Source organism: Protopterus annectens, chromosome 7.part0 (assembly GCF_019279795.1).
Source record: "Protopterus annectens isolate FY-2018-M chromosome 7.part0, PAN1.0, whole genome shotgun sequence".
In the NCBI taxonomy this organism is placed as follows: Eukaryota; Metazoa; Chordata; order Ceratodontiformes; family Protopteridae; genus Protopterus; species Protopterus annectens.
The window spans coordinates 135,006,564-135,021,774 of NC_056739.1; the positions used below are offsets into that span (position 1 = coordinate 135,006,564).

Genomic DNA, 15,211 nt, shown 5'->3' on the forward strand with positions numbered 1-15,211 from the left:
TGTTTAAATATAGCCATTTTATTTCACCATAATTCATTACTTGTTTGTAGGGTTACTCCCACTATTTCATGTTTCTGAAGTAGGATATTTTTTGTTGAAATGTAAAATTTTTCAGGCAGTCCATACCCACAAGCAGTAGAAAGGATTGGACTTCACTTTGTTGTTAAAATGAAAGTTCATTCTTGTAGAAATTAAACTGTTTCATTGTTAAGTACCATTTTAAGGTATTTCAGACACAAAACATTAATTTTGTGTAAGTACTCTAAAATGTAGTAAATATTTTGTCATAAAATCTCAGAACATTTGCCACTTTTTGTTCTTTATATTTGCAAAGCAAACTGCCCATATAGGGACCCCCTGTGTAAAGAGGGACAGGTAGTAACCCTGTTAATTCTTGACATATCTTACTGCACAGATAAACATTGTTCTTATAACTGTGTATGTGTTATTTGGGTGTGTATAAGATGTTATGTTTAAACTACCATAGCACATCTTTCCCTGTGAGAGAAGTAAAGGTCCAAGAGATCATGTACCAATGTGGGATATATAAGTAGCCATGGGCATTCTAGCATCAGTACATTCTGGCAAGAGGTCTGTGTTGATGCCTACAGGGAAGGACAAAGCCATTATTGCTTCAGATACTGCCCAGGATTGAAACGTGTTAAGTGGGAGTAACATAAATGTTACCATTACTGTTGCCGTGATTTCTTCTTGATATGTTGTTATAGTAAGTATATTTATACACATCTGTATTTTCCACTGGACCTTCCTGTATGCTTTTAATGCAGTTGCGTTGAACAATTCTAGCACTCTGGTTCTTCTTTGCCTTACACATATGGGTATTTTCTAGTATGTTCACTATATAAGTTCAAAATAGCTCTTGTCCTGTTACACCAGTGACCCTAATGAAGAGCCCAGCAGATCATTACAAGCACATGTTTGTCATCTTTGTGTAACACCCATCACATCCTAGTGGATGAATCCCCCAGTAACCTGCACCTTGACATGTTTTATTGGTTATTAATCCAACGTAGACCGATGTGAGATGGCTGTGCAACAACAGCTCAGTCCATTTTCCTCTCTCCTTGAAGTCTGCTTGAAGATACCAGGTGTTTGTACTTACTTCATTGTTAACAGGATTAAGTAAGACGTTGTGTGCAAAACTCAGCAGTAGTAAGTTAACATACATTGGGTGTTCTTGAAGACACCACTGAAGACTACAATGAAATCAGAGATCTATGATGTAACATGCCTGTTATTGCTGGGATAGACCGACTCCTCAAAACTTTGCCTAGGATAAAACAGATATTGAAAACTGAGTAAATTAATGAATGGTGAATAAACTGAGTGTATGAAATGATTGATTAATTTAGTGCAGTTTTTCTTAACATAATGCTGAATGTACTTGAAGTTTTCAAGGCTAATAACATTTAATTTATGGAAAAATGGTGTATTGACACATCTGTAATCGGTTACTCATTTTGCTGTAACATCTGATAGTCATACAAATATCCCAGGGAACTGTGTATTTTGGACAGCATTCAGAAGTTATGTGTATATCATAGAGTAACACCACACAATTCTAAAAAAAGAATTGTATCTGAGCAAAATGTTTTATTTTTCTCCTAAAGGAAGTACAGCTCCCTGCTCTGATTGTCATATTGCCTACATTAATCTGAAGTGTGACTCATCCAAGAAGGGGAAAGGTCGACGTATCCGCAACTCTCAGAGCAAAGATGTTGCACGCATCACACTAGAGGTTGTGGCTGAAATCAACCCTGACGACATTACAGGTGGGTCATGAATATTCACTGTGTTTTAGTCATATTTCAGCAGCCAGATGTTCCTTGCTGAGTAATGGTATACTAGTAGGTCTCCACCTTTCAAGCTGCTGCTTCTGCAGTCAGATCCATAAAATGGGATCCAGACTACCTTACCACAGAGCACTTAAAGTTCTCCCTCTGATCCAGTCTGGAAATTGATTTGCCACTGCAGGATGGGCCTCTCTAGAAGAGGATTAAGCATCCAGTTATATTCCCCATTTCTTGGGGAGAGGGTGCAGCCATGGAGGAGGCAATCTGTGCTAGTTTAAGCAGTCAGCCCCCTTGAAGAGGAGACTAGGTGAATCAGTGTGCAATTAAAGCTTGCAGAATTATTTGGGGGAGAGGGGCAGCAAGTTAAATTCTGTTATATGCGCTCTGCCTTCTAAGTGCACATTAATGCTAATATCTGTTGTTTGTTTTCTCCTGTTACTAGGGCAGTGACCTTTCTCCTGTTGCAATCGCATGTAGCCTGTTTGCTGCTGCTCACAAGTATGGGGGAAAACCTGTCTTCACCTTAAGATTACGCTGGTGTGTTAGTACTGAAGCAGACTCTGGGTGTCAGGAAACAGGTTGCTGTTTAGAATTGTTTACAGGAAAGCAAAGAATATCATGATACGACAAACTGGGGCCTTAAACTTCTTTCTGACATTGCCAGTGCTGTTTCTTCTCTATTTTTAATGCATTTTTCTCCTGTTGCCCCCTTGCATTGATAGCCTCAGCCATATTTACATTTCTGGAGCATGTAACTCACCCTAAATCTGGTAGTCCTAAGCAAAGCAGTGCTCTTAAAGATGGTCTTGGTCCCATGAAATTCAGATTCCTTTCTTCTGTTACAGCATGGTGCTACTTTTCAGCCTTCCATTATTTTTGCCCACCAGGCTTAATCAGCTCTTTTTTCATTCATGGAATTCAGTCTCTTCTCTATATAGGATGACATTCCAGGGCTTCCTTCCCTCCTGATGAGTCTTAGCAAATTGATTATTCCTTATTTTGCTGGTGTCAATTATGTAATCATAGACTACTTGTCTTGATGGCAGCTAGCCTCACAGTCCACTACTCTGACAGTTTTCTTGTCTATGCTAGTCTTTTGAGATTCCATCTGCCCATGACAATTTCCAACATCTCTAGGTCCCTCAGTCTTTGCATTTTATTCTTATTTTGCAGGTTATCCCATGCTGCCTCTCTTCTGTGGGTTCTAGCTTGTAGTGATGGGCCATCCAAAAGAATGTCTTGTTTTTTAATAGTGCGGTTTCCTATCCTTTGGGTAAAGAGTAAGACATGGTAAGTTGTGGTTTATTGTTTGCTAAGGGCACACCCCAGTATATAATAAGGCACTGAGTATTTGTGCTGAGTGCCAACAATAAAGGCATGTTCCTATCCCCTAATACACTGCAACTCATGAGGATATTATTTCACTTATAAAATGTACACCCCAAACAAAATAAATAAATGTAAACACAAACTGTATGTAGCAGAATAAAACTGAAATTATTAGAGAAATTAGAAAAAAAACCTCCATTTTATTTGACTGCTTCTCTCAGTCTGTTACCTATGAGTGTGCGCACACACACATATTAACTTAGACATCTTTTAAGGGGGGCAGTAGCAGCATTTTACATGTGTAGAACTGCACTAACCTTCTGACATGAAATATTCAGTTCTTGTGCTAAATATTCATCGTCAAAGGAACTGTTGCAGCTGAAATAAGGTTCCTTTTTATTAGTGCATTATAAGCTCCTTTTGATACCTCCCAGCAGCACTTTACGTGAAATTGAGAGTATCTAGTAGTTTTTACTTAATTTATTAATTTAATTTGTTGCTGAAGTTATGTTTGAGCATACATGCATTTTACACACACACACACACACACATGTGCACATGCATGCATGTGTGATTGCTTAAATGCAGGCTAGAAGCAACATCTGCAGCATTTTATAGCTGAAAAAGTGTAAAAGATGCAGTCAGTCATCTTGCCAAATAGAAATTAACAAATAACATGTCCCAGCTTTATTCACTTCTGCTTTAATTACTGCAATTAGAAAGTTTTCTCTCTCTCCTTCAGTGCTACATCTGGATATGAGATGGCTTATTGAAAAGCTCATTTGTTTTATTTCCATTTCTTGACCCGTTAGATCCCACTAACTGAGCATATTACTTTTATTGAGGTAAGAGGTAGTTATGCTACAGAGGGAGAAATCACATACTGTTCTTCCAATGAGTACAGTGGAATCATGAATATACAACTACATTGTCACCAAGTAGGGTGATGTGAATACTGTTTGATATCTTACCTGAAGGACAGCACCTCCAGAGTTTAGTACCCAACTCAGTGTACTGCAGTGTCACTGTTTAGCTATGTATCTCAGTGCCTGGTGTGGAGACAGAACCCACAGTTCTCTGATAGTTCAGTTATCAAGATCAGACAGTCTACCTGCTAAGCCATTTGGTAGCATTAGTCCTAGGTAAGGCATCTAACAGTGCAGTGCTTTTCTGTGTCAAATGTGTAGGTGTGTTACATGACACTGGTATTGCATTGAGACAGGAGTTGTAAGTCAGGACTGCAGAAAGGCATTTGTATTAAGTGCTGTGCAGTATAAATACATTATTATTTTGTGTTAGGCTTGCATGTGTAAAACATACCAATTTTAACATCTTGCAAGCAAACTGGGAAATATTCTGTTAGCCACTTGGTGCAGAGAAAATTTACAGCATATTTTGTAAACCAGAAATCTTCTGTCTAGTCTGTTTTAAATATGTTTAGGAACTGATGTGATACTGAAATAATATAAATGTAGATGCCACTGGCATATAACTCTCATGTAATGCTCTTTAATGTCCAATAAATTTCTGAAACCAAATGGTAGCGAAATGTAATACTGCAACAGTATAAGCAGCCTTCTGTTCAGCATAGTCTATAAAACCTGGTAAACTGTACTTCAAATTGGTGCAGTCACTGTCTTTTAAATTGCCTACTTTCATATTTTTAACCTTCCCATGTTGCCTTTTTTGTTGGGGCTAAGCAGCAGCAAAATAAAGTCTGCTTCTCCTCCCTCCACCTTTTGCTGCCCCCGGCTGCACAGAATGCTAATCATGGATTGTTTAATTTTCTACACAATTAATACCCTGTTAAATTTTAACTTAGACTGTTAAATGCCAATCCAGCTATGACAAAGACCACTGTCACAACCAGAGAATGAATTAGAATAAGCGTCTGGAGACGTTCATCATTGCCACTGCTGCAGTAGCCCTTAGTCTGTATTGGGTTATTTCCTCCCTAGGAAACAACTGACCAGCTTCAGAAAGCTCTGTCTCCCCTCCCCCTTCAATATTATTGCTGATTGGCTAATCCCTAAGAGAGAAATCATCAGTCAGAGAGTGAAGCTTCCTTCAATACTTTCTTGTCACTTCAAGAGGAAGCATCTCTCAGATTTCACATGAGCAGCCATAGGCTAAGAACTTTGTTTCTGGGGGATAATTCTCTATTGGGGAACCCATGCACTCAGAAATTATTGCCGTTTCATAAAATTAGCATTTGATGTATTTTTTTGATCAAAAAAAGTATTTCCCTTTCATGAAACCAGGTATTTTCTTCACAATAGCAGATGTTTCCTGTCAAGAACCGCTATTCTTAGCTTAGAGTGTTTATTAAGAAATTTTCAGCTAATTTTGTGAAAGTGTGTACTGTTTAAATAAATTTTGAAATTTGTGGAATAGGAAAGTTTATGAAGAAACAGGCTGGGAATTTTGTCAGTGTAATACTTATGCTCACTTTTGTGACAATGTACCTGCCATTTTGATTCTGTCAGTGCGTATGCAAGTGTTTAAGCAATACTGACAGGGGAATTTGTAAAAAAATAAATAAATACTGCCTGTGTGTAAACTTTGAATTTTGTGGAACAGGAAAGTTTAAGGAGAATATAGGGAGTTGTGTGCCAGTGTAACACTTATGCTCACTTTATGACAACTTATCTGCCGTTTTGACTCTGACAGTATGTGTGTTAGTGTTGGAACAGTACTGACGGGAATTCTGTTCTCCTTTTAATTTGACTGGGGAAAGTGTTCTAACTAACTTTCTGACTTAACTTGTTCCAGCTATGCTTACGTCTTTTGATGCTCCTTTCCAGGTTACAGCATGAATGCTTCGATCCAGCTAGCTCTTCTCCTGCAGTACCTAGAAAGAATAAAAATCACTTATCAAGGAGTCCTTGTCATTGTTGTGGACTCTATCTACATGTCAGGCAATAGTGGGTGAACCTGTAGTGGCCATTGGTTGTTCATCAGACCACTCACTCACTTCTGCTTCAGCTGTAGTATTCCTTTCGGCCAGCATGAACCAGAGGTCAGCCACATCATCTTCAGCTGTTCCAGTGCTAGATACAGGCATGGGAAGACTTTCTTCTCTGGGACACTCCAGAAGATTCTTCTTGAACAATAGACCATTAGACTGGGCAGACATCCATCCTTAGAGCTGATCCTCTTCATACCTCCCGACATCTTAGCACAAGAAATTTGGTTAAAGCCAAAATAATGGAGGGATAAATTAGAAATATTGCTCTTATAAACAGAGAAAGTTGCTAGAGTAAAAGGTGTGTTAGCGTTCATTTTCTGAATTATATGAAGTCTGAAACTTAAATGTCAGTCATTATTTAGTGACTTCAGTCTTCAGTAATATTCCAGAAAACCACACATTTTATGAATAACAGACCAAAAATATGAAGCAAAAATCTGGACAGTTAAGAGGTATGGTTCGCTTATGTTGAAGAAAATCATATTTAAAAAAAAAGAGTTAAACATTATTCTTCTGATGACATTACTATTTAAAAATAAAAATGTCTTCCTTATCTTGACTGGACAAGCATTACAGGCAGTAAATCCTGGTACACGGAATCCTTTACAGATGAGCATTGCCTGTACAGTTATTCCTTAGGAAAAAGGGTAGGATGATTCTTATTTTGACAGAAATAGGGCTTTTCCTGTAGATTCCCTAGCCCAACTCTCGGATTGTGATGAAAACTTAAGTTCTTTTCCTCATGTGGAAGAATTTGCTTTTATTCAGACCTTTGTCAGGATAAGTGAGGTATTTTTATGGAAACAAATAGTTGATCCCCCTGAACTGAGGAGATATAATCATATGTTATCAATGGATAAACTTCATTCCTTTCCTGTCCCTCCTGTACTGCCAGCCCTTGATGATGTGCTGAATGCTGCCTGTATTTATCCTGATACTTAGCAGTCAGTCCCCCCCCCAAAAAAAACAAAAAAAAGCAGATAAGCTATTTAAGGTACCAAAGGTAGATCTGTGGAAGTGCATGCTTTGCTGAGGGGATTGACATCCACTCTTTCTGTAGAAGAAAGCCTTTTTTAATCAAACTGTTTCTACCCTTACACAGATATTTAAACATGCCTTTAAGAGTGTTTTTGATTGTGCAGATATTGTGCCTAGGGCCACTGCTACTGCTGCAATGTTGAGAAGATATGCTTAGGTACATAACCAGAAGTTTGCCGATGAGGTAAGGGCTGAAATCTGGGATTCAGCATTATATAAGGATAATATTGTCTGGCTCTAGTGCTTCCAAGGTTCTCAAACAGTATGATAAAAGAGGGAAATTGATTCAGGGATTTTCTAAGATATTTAATGTACTCTAGTACAAATCTTACAGGTCTCCTTCTTAAACAAATAAAGCCAAATAAACAAAACCAGCCCTTTTCTGTCAAACAGACTACAGAAAAAGAGATGGCTGAAGGTTAACAAACAAAACAAACAAAAAAATGGCCCAACATTCCTGTTTGGCATAAGATTGTTTCGACTTCTGGGTGTTAAAAGTGGTTCAGGCGGGAGAATTACTGGTGGCACCATATACAGACATCTCCTCTAAGAAGAATTACTGACCCACCCTCCCAACAAAATGTTATTTTTTCCCTCAGGTCCTTCTGACTTTATGCACCTAACAAGTCATACTACTGAAGAGGTCAAAGAGGCTTCTATTACTGAATGTTTCTGGTACCAAAGAAAGAGGCCTCTTGGAGACCAGTACTAGATGTTTCATTTCTAAATATGTACATGCAAGTTCCAAAATTCAAAATGTTGCCTTTTATTCCCCACGAGTTACTTGGTAAGTAGATCTAAAAGCCATAGTTATAGACTTCAGGAAGTTTCTAAGGTTTTCTGTTTCTGTGTGACATTATTAGTTCTCTGCATTACCTTCCAAGGCTTGCAGATAATGTCTAACCCCAGTCATGCTTATTGCATACTGTATGGCATTCACATATTTCCTTATTTAGACAACTTACTTATCTTTGCTGAGTCTTGGTCCAGATGTCAAGAGTAACTTAAATGGGTTGTATCTTTTTTGACCAGTGTGGACTTCTAGACAAATATTACAAAACCTCCAACCTTCTAGATTCTTCTTTACAAATGGCTTAAGACAAAGCACTGGTTGTATGGGTTACAGTTAGAACTCCATCTATACCTTGGAGTAAGGCACCCTTTCTGCTTTGGAATTTTCTCTTCTGAACCACTTTATGCAAAGGATCTTGTTCAAGCATTTCCAAGCAGATTAATAACATTAAACTAAATTGTTCTTTCTCTTGCTGCATAACAGTCCCTATACTTGCACATGCATCTCCTCTTCCTCACTTTGCTCATTCATACCCCCACTATAGCTCTTAACAACTTTGCTCAAACATCAGAGGCAAAACCAAAAATATAATAAGGGGCAAAGGCCCAAAATCAGTGACAAGTTTACTGTAATTCAATTAGAAATGTAATACACTAACATATTTTGCATGGCATGTGTGACAATGTGAGGTAGTTCCAGCTATATCAGGAGGAATAGGACAGTGGATGTGCAACATATGCCAGCATAGCTAACAGGAGGTTTGTAAAGAATTATATGTCATTTGTATATCGAACTGATTTGTACAGATGCTTGTGTTGAAAATGTATTTGTAAAATTGCTTGTGTTAAAAAAAATGTACCAACAGTGGGTCCTGCTGAACAGAAAAGAAATACACCTGTATGTCAGACTGTTTTCTAACTGTTGAAATGAATATATTGTAACAGAGCATACTGGAACAGAAGTTAATCTCAGACCGGATAACTTTGAAAGATAGTTGTTGTTGTCTTTCGGCTTTTCCTGGTTAGGGGTTCGCCACAGCGGAACTCTGGTCCGCTAATGATTGGCAGTAGATTTTCACAAATGCCAAGGTGCCAGCTTGACATTCAACCTTCAACGAAGGCACGCCCATTTACGCATGTCTTTCGAACGCCCACCCAACCATGGGGAGGACATGCAGACTCCACACAGAAGGCACTCCCCACAATACAGCCGAGATTCGAACGGGAGAACCTCTTGCTGTGAGGCAACAATGCTACCGCTACACCACAGCGGAAGTCAACTTTGAAAGATAGTATGAAATTAAATTACCTGGTTAAGGCCGTAAAGATTGTATCTTACAGTTCTAACTGCAGCCAGAGATGAAATGTCTGTGAGAACCCTGGCTTAGTAGCTCTGTAGGAAGAGTGGAAGTGTTAAAATTGTTTTACAGCTTCCAGATGCTATAACACTTCTTAGTAAAGCTCTATGTGTGTATATTGTGACGCATGCAAGAACCTGCCTCAAGCTTCTAATCAGGGGAGGTAGTATGGGAACCAGAGTCAGGTGACCAGATGTGATGTCATTCTATAGCCAGCACTGAAATTATATTTAGGTATTAGGGAAAGATGTGAATCAGCACTGTGTTTTGGAACTAACAAGATCACTCACTCACTTCATCTTGGTTTGCTCTGTTAAGTAAGTAGGGAACAGTAATTCTTTAATCAGTCAGGAAAATGTAGTGAGATTAGTTAGGCATTGTTTTTCTGTATCTGTATGAATCTATCATCCATCTGTGTTATTCTTAATATTTTTTGTGACTGAAACCCTGATGTTTATTGTAAATAGATGTTCAGTATTTTCATGTTCATTTATTATTTATTATTAAATATATTTCAATTTTTCATTGTGCCTGGTCTTTTTAGAGAATATTTTAACCTTTGAGAGTACTTATATTTATTTGGTGACACTGTGGCCACTTCTGAAATTCTTGCTGCATTGGTCAAACAGTACCATTTGTATTAGTATTACTTTTACTCATTATAACTGCGTACCCTTGTAAGAGCCTTAAAGTAGCTGGCTAGTGGCAGCGTAACTACCTTATAGTCTGAGCAAAGGGTAGCAGAGCTAGTAAATCTGTGCCAGCCTTTCCAAGGTGTGTGTGTGTGTGTGTGTGTGTGTGTGTGTGTGTGTGTGTGTGTGTGTGTGTGTGTGTGTGTGTGAAAAATCAAATCTCAGAGTGTGTGTCAGCTACTTGGAACAGGAACACAGAGCACTTATTTCTGCAGAGAGAAATATGAAATCTTATTTGGGGCCTGGAGGAGAAAGTCCAGCCCCAGAACTGGGTGTGCTTCCTATGTGCTTTTAAGGGAAATTGTGCTTGGTGCAGAGAGCTGCATCTGAAATTACTGTGTTTATCCATTTTTGTTGCAAGTGAATGTCCCCCACCTTGTCAGTGCTGAGGATTGAGGCTCCTTGAGTACTTGCCCAGAGGAGTGACATCACAACATGTATTATCTAAAGAATAAGAGATTAGAAATAAGGATAACTGTTCAGAATGTTGGATCCTGGCTGTAGCTAACTTAGCAAAACAGCAAAAATTAATAAAATCCTCTTTCCATAGGGAAAAAACAACCCCTTTAATGGTTTAAGCAGATCTCTATTCAACAATAGGCAAGCATTCTTGCCTGAATAAAAAGTATGAAACTCTGATGTCTGTTTTAATTGACAGGGCAAAAATATTTTGGCAAAATTAGCAGTATTCTGCAAACTCTGGGACAGTTGAGAGTTGTATATCCCACCTTAAATTCCACTCATCTCAATCCATTTTTCTGAGCAGGGATTCCTAGCAAGCCCACAGGTGCTTGTAACAGGACTTATACATGAACAAAGTCTGGTATTCTGGACTGAATCTGAAACAAGCATTAAAAATAAGTTGTTTATAATCCTGTCTGTGACTTCCACTCATGTTTGAAACTTCTTTTGTATATTAATTCCTATGTATTCCATCCGATAGCATGTTCAGGTATCCAAATGTAGCTTGTTTTATTAACATTCTGAATAATCTGATAAGTCTCTGAACCCCTTAGTCTACCACAGACAGACTTTACCCTACACTTGACCAGCTTACTCCCTAGACTGGGATCTCATAAATAAGAGCATCTTTGTGTAATTTTTGGGTAGTGAGTAGAGAGGCAAATGTACAACAGGGCAACAACGTGGCAACAAGCAGCAGCGAGTGTCGTCCAGCTTCATGTGCAACTTGTGAGGCTTGTTTTTTGGGACTTACTTTCAGGGGAAGTGGCTTGACAGCTTGTGAGACATGTTTATGGTGTCAAAAGGCAGAGCAGAGAGCTGCACACTAAAGCTATAATTTTCCCAGCCATGGTGGCAGGAAAGCTATGGGGTAGGAAGGATAAGGGATACAGTCATTCTCTTCCAGCATTGAAAATAACTGTGTAATTAATAACCAGCTCAGCAGAGCAAGGACACCAGGGATGTTAATGAAGCACTTTGCACTGGCATGCTTCTTGCTTAATATTAATTTGTAAAGCACTGCACCTTCCAGGTGTGCATAATGGTGATCTCACTTTCTTTTAAGAAATAGAAGCCTGGTGCCAGAGGCACGTCACAGTTTTGATCTCATGGTAAAGCCACCTGGAAACCCTAAATGTTATTGAATAACTGATACTTGTGTGACAAAAGGCATAATGTATGCCTCTAGGTGTAATGTAAGGAAGAGACTGTTGACCTGATATAGGTAAAGTTTCTAGGGAACTGTTGGTGCTGATTTAGACCGGGAGGTGAAGAAGTATAAATATGTCAAAACACAGCACCACTTTTAGTATCGGGATACTGAAACTGCCCCACTTAATGAATGGGTGTTGTCCTTGCCCAGGAGTAAAATTTTACATATTTTAAAAATTTAGCAAGAATGTGCTTATCTTAATTTTTTTCCATCAGACCTAATTAATGGAGAATTCAGTTCAGAAGGTGTGCAAATTGCAACTGAGAAAAAAAAAGCACACTTGTTCAAGAATAAGGTGAGGCTTTTTTCCCTTCAGTGTCATTTTTCTTAACACCTTTATTGAATTATCACTTAAGATGTAGGCAAACTTACATTCATATAAAAGAAAACAAACCATTCTAACATGTAAACGGTTGCAAACATTATACATTACATATATTATTTTCTATAGTTATCATAAGTCCAACATTACATGTATTGCTCAATTTCTGCCTTCCCTTAAACCCCATTCCTCCAACAAAACATTATTCTGCATCTATTTTTCCCAAAATTTCCATTTTTCTGTTTAATTTGCTATTACCCTTTTCTAAAGATCCCACTTTCAGTTCTGTTATCTTTGTTACAATATTCAGTACTTCAACTACAGTTGATTTAGACATTGATTTCCATTTTCTAGTAATTGCTTTTTTGGCAGCCACCAGAATTAAACTTAACAAGGCCTTACTATGTCTAAGCAATTCAGAGTCTGTATCCCAGCTCAAAAAAATAATTTCTTTAGTTACACCCATTTGCTCACACAATTTTTCTGACAGAGTACACTGTAGGGATTTTTTTCTGTCTGCCAACTCATTACACTGCCAAAACATATATTCCCAGTTACCCCTTTCTTCTCATCACACCTTCAACATTTGCCATCTACCCGAGAAAAACATTTTTTGGAGTCTGCTTGATGTATAAAAATACTTATGTAAACACTTTCAAGCAAAAATATTAAATCTTCTAGAGTTTGTTGTATATTTGGGAGCCATACATATGTCCTCCTATTGTTTCATTGTGAATTGCTTATCCAAACTCTCTTCCCAATCTTTTCGATCCTCCTTTTGATTGATTCCTAAAGTTATCTTGCAATATTTTAGATGCCCTACTAATTATCTTTTTTAACAGCAGCTTTTGTTCTAGATTCAGCTAAAAATTCTACCAGAGTGGGTAGTTCATTTAGGATTCTCGTATCCCTACCTGTTTGCCTGTACTGCATCAATCACTGATAGGGAAAGTAGTCTGTAGCCTGCAATCCAAATATCTTCTTGGCCTGTTTCCATTCTATTAACTTTCCTTCTCTAGTTATTTGCTCCCAGTACCTTGGTTCTTTTGGTAATTTTCTCCAGTAAATTCCAGCCCCTTCTGGCCTATTGTCTTTACCCCTAATTGCAGTCATCCATATTAAAATCTCCTTTCTCAGTTCTTGTGTTGGCTTAGTTCTTGGAATGCTTTCTGCTAGTTTATGAATATAATATTCTGTATGCCTGTTGTTCTCCTAAAGAATCTGCATCAAAAATTCAAATCTCTCATTATTTCTTGAATTTCACCCCCTGCTTCTTCATCATCCTTTTCCGTTTTGAATTATAGCTTTCTGCTTGCGTTTATATATATATATATATATATATATAGGCCTTAACTGTGTAGCTGTAAAATATACCTTCAAATCTGATAATCCTAAACCACCTTGTTCTTTTGGAAGGATCAGCTTATCCTACTTGACCCTTGTCCTCTTCCCTTCCCAGATAAAATCCATCAACTCTTTATTAATTACAGTCTGCAACTTCTCCACTGGTTGATAAAAATATGCCTGACCTGTATGTAAAACTAAAGGGACTAAAACATTTTACTGCTTGTATCTTGCTATCCATATCTGTAAACACGTTTTTGTGTTCTTTTGTTTAGAGTCTTCCCACATATCCTTAGCTGCATATAGCTGAATACTGGCATATCCGATACAAATACTGAACCCTGAAACTCACCACCACTCTATACCCAGGAACAAGTGCTAACATGGGTCTGGAAGGGAAGCAAGTTTGGACAGTCGGTAATGACACTCTTTGATAGTCTGACTTTTATAATGTGGAAATCACACAGCTGGACTCAGCCACCTGTGTCTGTTGAGTTTATGATAGTAAACTGCTGAGCCAGTTCATGTATGGGTCCATAGTTTACAGCTGTAGCCTTTGTTTTATCTTCATTAATTTTATATCCTGAAAAGACTTGAAACTGTCTGAAAATGTTCCATAATACTCAGACGTCGTTTTCTGGTTTGATCAAGTACAAAATAATATTTTTTTGCAAATAAAGCCACCTTTTCTTTATTATTGTACCAATTATATCTTTGAATTACTGAGTTCCTTATTTTCTTTGCCAATGACTGTAAGCATAACTCAAATAACAAAGAAAAAGAGGGCACCTTGCTGGTGCCTCTGTTGAGACAACTTATCAGAGAGGAACCCTCCCAATTTAATTGTTTGCCTTGCCTCCGATCCCTCATATATTTTCCTAATTAACTTTACTATTGTATGGGGTAATGCAAATGTTTCCATTGCCCTTCTCATAAAGTACCAGATTGCTCTGTGAAATGCTTTCTCTGCATTAAGACCCCTTACCAACAGTGGTATTTTCATACATTCTGCTTTCTTCCAAATCATCATTGTTCTGTTGGCATTGTCAAACGTTTGCCTCCGCTCCACAAAACCACATTGATCCATATTTATCAATTTTGACAAACTTTTGCCATTCATTTAGGTATTCCAGACATAAACACTTTATAATCCTTGTTTAAGATTGAAATGGGACTAGGTTTTTCAGTCATATAACTTTCTTGCAGGATGTTGGTGGTTCCCCTCCTTTTAAAATGCTGTTAAACAAAACTTGTCAGATCTTTATCACTTTCTTCCCTTCTATTTTCCAGACTTCAACAGGACACCATCTGTTACTGGAGACTTTCCTGCAGATTTATTATATGGCATCATTTTTATCTCCTCTTTTCCTGTCTTAATTCTGTCTCATTTACCTTTAAATTGACATACTTAAGTCTTCCATAAATATTTTCATTTGTGCTGTTGCATTTCCACTTCTCCCTGCTTTATACAAATTTTCATACAATTTCTGAAATATCTCTAATATGTGTACAGGATTTCTGGTTATTTTTCTTATTATACTCTGTTTGGCAACAACCCTTTCTACTTTTTGTTGTTTAAGTCGTTCTGCTAAATGTTTTTGTGCTATGGAGTTATCACAAAACAGTTGCTTAACAACAGTCTTTCCAGTCTCGTGCATATTATCCAGATACTCCTTTATTTTCTCTTTAGTACTCTGCAGTTGCTCCTCCTCTTGTTCTGTGAGAATCCCCCTATTCTGAATTAATTTAATCTTTGCCAGTCCCTCTAAATAATTCTGGTTACTTCTTAACCATATCTCTTTTATTTCTACCCCATTTTTAAATTCCACTTTCTTTTTATCCCACTCACTAGCTATAACTTCTGAATACATTTCTATCT

The 15,211-nt window shown here is 37.8% G+C and overlaps 1 protein-coding gene across 5 annotated transcripts in view; it reads left to right on the forward strand.

The window, feature by feature from the left end:
- The window catches only part of SCUBE3 (signal peptide, CUB domain and EGF like domain containing 3), a 3,541,316-nt gene that overhangs the window by 3,225,433 nt on the left and 300,672 nt on the right, over positions 1-15,211 (forward strand). For all 5 annotated transcript variants that reach the window (XM_044076569.1, XM_044076573.1, XM_044076571.1 and 2 more), the window contains one exon: positions 1,632-1,793. In XM_044076569.1, the coding sequence (XP_043932504.1) occupies positions 1,632-1,793 (162 nt within the window). The remainder of the gene's footprint in view (positions 1-1,631; positions 1,794-15,211) is intronic.